At 59.8% G+C, this 4308-nt stretch overlaps 1 protein-coding gene across 2 annotated transcripts; it reads right to left on the bottom strand.

Annotated features, from left to right (window-relative positions):
- Nucleotides 1-244: 244 nt before the first annotated feature.
- LOC123625961 (cystatin-C-like) lies at nt 245-3585 on the bottom strand. 2 transcript variants are annotated; one of them, XM_045534708.1, is made up of 2 exons: nt 3327-3585; nt 245-286 (listed from the first exon to the last, which is right to left on the bottom strand). In XM_045534708.1, exons 1-2 carry the CDS (start codon nt 3559-3561, stop codon nt 267-269), a joined length of 255 nt encoding a protein of 84 aa, XP_045390664.1. In that variant the 5' UTR covers nt 3562-3585; the 3' UTR covers nt 245-266. The 2 variants fall into 2 exon arrangements, 1 of the variants encoding a protein (XP_045390664.1); XR_006730697.1 differs by lacking the exon at nt 3327-3585 and adding an exon at nt 1411-1490 and having other exon boundaries at nt 266-286.
- Nucleotides 3586-4308: the final 723 nt, after the last annotated feature.

Below are 4308 nucleotides of genomic sequence, written 5' to 3'. Positions count from 1 at the left end.
GGTAGGGAGAGAGGAACAGGTAGAGCCACGTGGCTGTTCAACAAAGGCCTCCGAATCCTTCTCCGTTTGCCTCCCTCCCGGTGCTGGTGCACAGAGGAGACCTGCGCCCGGGCAGGGCCTCCATCCCGGGCTAGGGAGCACTACAGGGAGCTGTGAGGTGTGGGAAAGAGGGGCTGGGTGCAGCCCAGCCTGGCACAGACCCCTAGACCTTCTCACAGCTGGACCTCGCCAAGATCATTGAATCCTCCCAGGGAACACTGTAGATCTCAAAAGAGCAGAGCTTTTCCTATGAAAGAGAAGAGAGAGGGGTAATCCGTGCAGGTTATAGTTAAAAGGGAAGATGCCCAGCCATGGGATGTCAGGGTGGCGGTGGGCAAGCTTGGGGGTGAGACACTCGGCCCCCACCCACCCCCGCCGAGTCCCAGGACACGCAGCCTGACTGGGCAGTGACTGCTCCTTGGTCCTCCAGGGCTCCAAGAGCACCAGCTGGCGTCGTGTCCCCCACCTGGTGCACAGGACCCCCCAGTGTCCTGCCCAGCACAGCCCTGGAAGGAGCAGCCTGTGCAAGGCCACAGGAGCCCAGAGGGTGGGGGGGAGGCAGCTTGCTGCCCCCAGGCTCCCTCCACCTCCAGCCTCTGGGCCAGCACTGAGAGGGCCAAGGGGGAAGACCCCAGAAGAAGGGAACTTCCATGAAAGAGCTGGGGCATGGGAAGTGGGTGACAAGGGGAGTGTGGCTCTCCCCAGGGCAGAGACCTCACAAGAACCAGCCAGGTCCTCGCATCCGCTAATGTTGGGTGAGTGGGGTCAGCCTCAGAGGGCTTGGGCCACTTACAGGCCTCTGATTTCCTCTAATCTGCTCAGGGTGGCTGTGGCTGAGGGCAGGTGGCCATGGCTGTGGGCAGGTGGCCATGGCTGTTGGCAGGTGGCCGAGGCTGGCACTGAACAAAGCCCTTCTCCCTCCCCGGCACCCACCCCGGAGGTTGGTTCCTCCAGCACAGCAGGGAGCACCCCAGAACAGGCAGGGCTGTGCTCCCAGTACCCCCATTCCCAAGCTAAAGCCCTCTTAGCAGTTCAAACTAGCCATGTGCACACACCCCTCCCACTCCTCCCCATCCGCACACAGGTGTGCATCTATGTAAACTCACACGCACCCCTCACCCACAGGCATCTGTGCCTGAACCCCCACACTCCCCCCACACACTCCCCCCCACACTCCCATGCACCTCGTCCCAAACACCCCAACATGTGTACGCGTGCATTTCCCCACACTCCCTGTGCTGGCAAACACTCATGCACACACGCACCTCCATGTGTACACACACACCCTCCTGAACAGGTGCGGGATCACAGGAACACACACGTGTCCCTCTGCAGGGCATTCCTGGCCCCTGACCCGCATCAGGCACATACCCTCTTCACCTGCTGCTGCTCATGGAAGGGACAGTTGTCCAAGTTGGGCTGGGACTTGGCACACGTGGTCCAGCCGATCTTGACATCAAAGAAGTCGTTCATCGCAGCCACGAGCTACACGTGTGCAAGAGCAGGATTCCCCTGCAGCACTGCCGTCAGTTTCACACACACGCTGGTAGTTCGCTGTTGCTGGGTTACTGCGTGTGCCCAGGGGCTTCATGCCTGCACTCCTGAGCTGCCACACTGTCACCTGCAGGCCGTACAAGCCACCTGCTCCTCCCAGCTGGCAGGGGTGCTGTACCCCAGGTGTTTCCTTCTAACTTATCTTCTCTGAGCAACTCTACCGAGGTGTCACATGCAGCAGGAGAGTGGACGGTGGAAGCCAGGCCTAACGCCCTCACTGCATTCAGGAATGGCAGGCGCGGCTCTGGGCAGCCAGCCCGGGTGGGGCCAGTAATCAGCGCGTGGTCTAAGCACTAGTGAGGCCTCCGTGCCCGAGCAAGGATTCATCACACCCTGCTCACTGCGGCCCAGAGGCGGGGAGCGCTGATCCATGCTAGGAGGGCTGTCATCCGACGATGCAGTCTCAGCTGGCTTCCAGCCACCGGCGCACAGCCCGACAGAATCCCACCGTCTCTGTTTTCCCCAGATCTGTGTATTCCCTCGTTTGTCAGTCGGAAATGAGATGCTTCACACACACGGAGGTTTTAGGCCAATCAGAGCCTGCTCTCGAATGCCCCTGTTTTAAGTGTGATTTGCTGGCAATATTTCTCAAGTGCGTCAAACACCTGCGTGTCTTACATTTTAGTTACAGAATGGAACTGACCCCTGTCCCTGCGCAGGGCCTCCCCCAGACACGCCTTGTCAGAACTGTGGAGCAGCACGGCATGAGGGGCTCGGGATCAGGGCTCTAGACCTTGCCCTGTGGATCCGTGACTCCTCCGGTATCGGTCTGCCCATCTGTCAAATGGGCTCCCAGGACCAATGAGCTACAGGGTCTTGTGCTTCACTCCAAGTTAGAGCCACCCTGGAGAGGCGCGGGCCAGTAGAGACCGCAGCCCCGGGGGGCCCACCTCATGTTCAAGGGAGAGGACAGCAGCTGAGGGTGCAGGAGGGGAAGCGGGGCTGTCTGGACTCACTGAATTTTTGAGAGTAGGTGGGAGGATGTCTACACGCTGGCGTGCCATGCCACCCTGTGCTGCTCTGTCCCTTTGGGCAGCTGTGCAATGGGTGCAGGGCAAGCTCGGGCACAGCAGCCCTCCCTGACACCCCCTGCTGACCCCTTCTCCATGCTGACTGCCCTCCTCCTCTGCCACCGTCTAGCTGCGCCCAGGCCGCGGCTGGCAGAGGCAGGGTTCAGGCGTGGTGCTCTGCAGGCCAGCAGGGACTCAGCTGCCTGTGGCTGTGGGTGGTGGTCTGCCGGGCTCAGGGTGAAGGACGCTCACCCTAGAGGCTGCTCCCAAGGCCATGACTTTTGGAGGGAGCATGTACCTTCAGGACCAGGAGGCCAGGCTCCCCGAGTGGCACCTGCTGCGGGCACTCAGGGAGGAGGACATGCCTCCTCTGTGCGCACAGTGTGACCTGAATCTAACCTTGAGGGGGCAGCAGGTTCAGCAACTGTCTCTAGACCACAAGTGGCCGGACGCCAGGAAAATGCCAAGGACAGGAAACAGACTGGCTGCTGAAACGTGAGGGCGGCTGCAGGTTAGAGGAGGCTGAGGACACAGGGCAGGGGCTGTGATGAGAGTCTGGGTGTGTCCCCGGGTATAAAGGCCATCAGTGGGACAGTCAGGGAAGTCTGAATAAGTCTGAGCATGAGATAGTTGAATGTGCCTGTGCTGACTTGCTGGTAATGCTCTCTGTGGGGGCAAAGCCAGCCGGGACTCAGGACCCCGTGGGGAGGGGGCAGCACGCACCTGCTGGCGGGCACGCACACCTGCCGCACTCGGCTGTAGTACACGTCATTGCTCTCCTCGTTGTCTTTGCTGATGGCAAGTCCAGCGCCTGCTGCACTTCCTCATCACTGACATCTGCTTCCTCGATGCCGCCCGAACGTTTGGAGCTCTTGGCCACGGTCTTGGCCAGGGTCACGGCCAGGGTCACGGCCAGGATGGCCAGCAGGAGCAGTGGGGCACACAGAGGGCTGGCCATGGTCTGCTCAGATGCACAGCGAGGAGCCGGGGGTGCAGAGGAGCTGCCGGTGTGATCCTGAGGCCTCAGCGCCTTCCTGCAGGCTGCAGTGCTTCTACCCTGCCGGGGCCTCCCCACCCACCTGCCCCCTGGCCCGCTCCTCCTCTTCCTCCTCCATGTCCCCTCCTTCCCGCTCCTGCCCCCACTCCTGCCACTCCCCCAGTCCTGCCCCTCCTCCCCAGTGCTCCCAAGCTAGTGGCACCCTGGTCTGCAGAGAGGTGACAGTGAAAGCAACATGACCTTCTCACTGTTTCCCCAGAAAAGGGTGAAAGAGAAGTCTTGGCCTCCTGGAGTTGTCCAAGGTCAGGGTTATCTCTGAGCACTTGGTCAAGGTGTGGGAGTCCTAAGGGCAACGTGTGATTTCAGAGGCTCCCGGGACACCCAGTCCACACCCTGCTCTGAACTTGTTTGCCAAACATACGGAAAGTAACCTTTGGGAAAAGGTCTCTGGGTTCATCTTTCGAGCTCGTTATTATTCAATAAACACACCTTTTACCAGCTTCTTGTCGGTCCAGACGGTCCAGGATCTGGAGACTGAGCCTGGCTTACTGAGCCACGGACTTGACACTGCAGAGCTGCTGCCCCGTAGAGATTTGACACGCGCCCAGGAACAGTTTTCAATTCTCTAGTAGACGGAGTCAGAAAGTGAAAAAATAACAGGTGAAAGTAATTTTGCTAATACTTTTATTTAACCTAAGATATGCAAAT

This window comes from Lemur catta, chromosome 21 (genome assembly GCF_020740605.2).
Source record: "Lemur catta isolate mLemCat1 chromosome 21, mLemCat1.pri, whole genome shotgun sequence".
Lineage (NCBI taxonomy): Eukaryota > Metazoa > Chordata > Mammalia > Primates > Lemuridae > Lemur > Lemur catta.
This window is presented reverse-complemented; position numbering and strand designations above follow the sequence as displayed.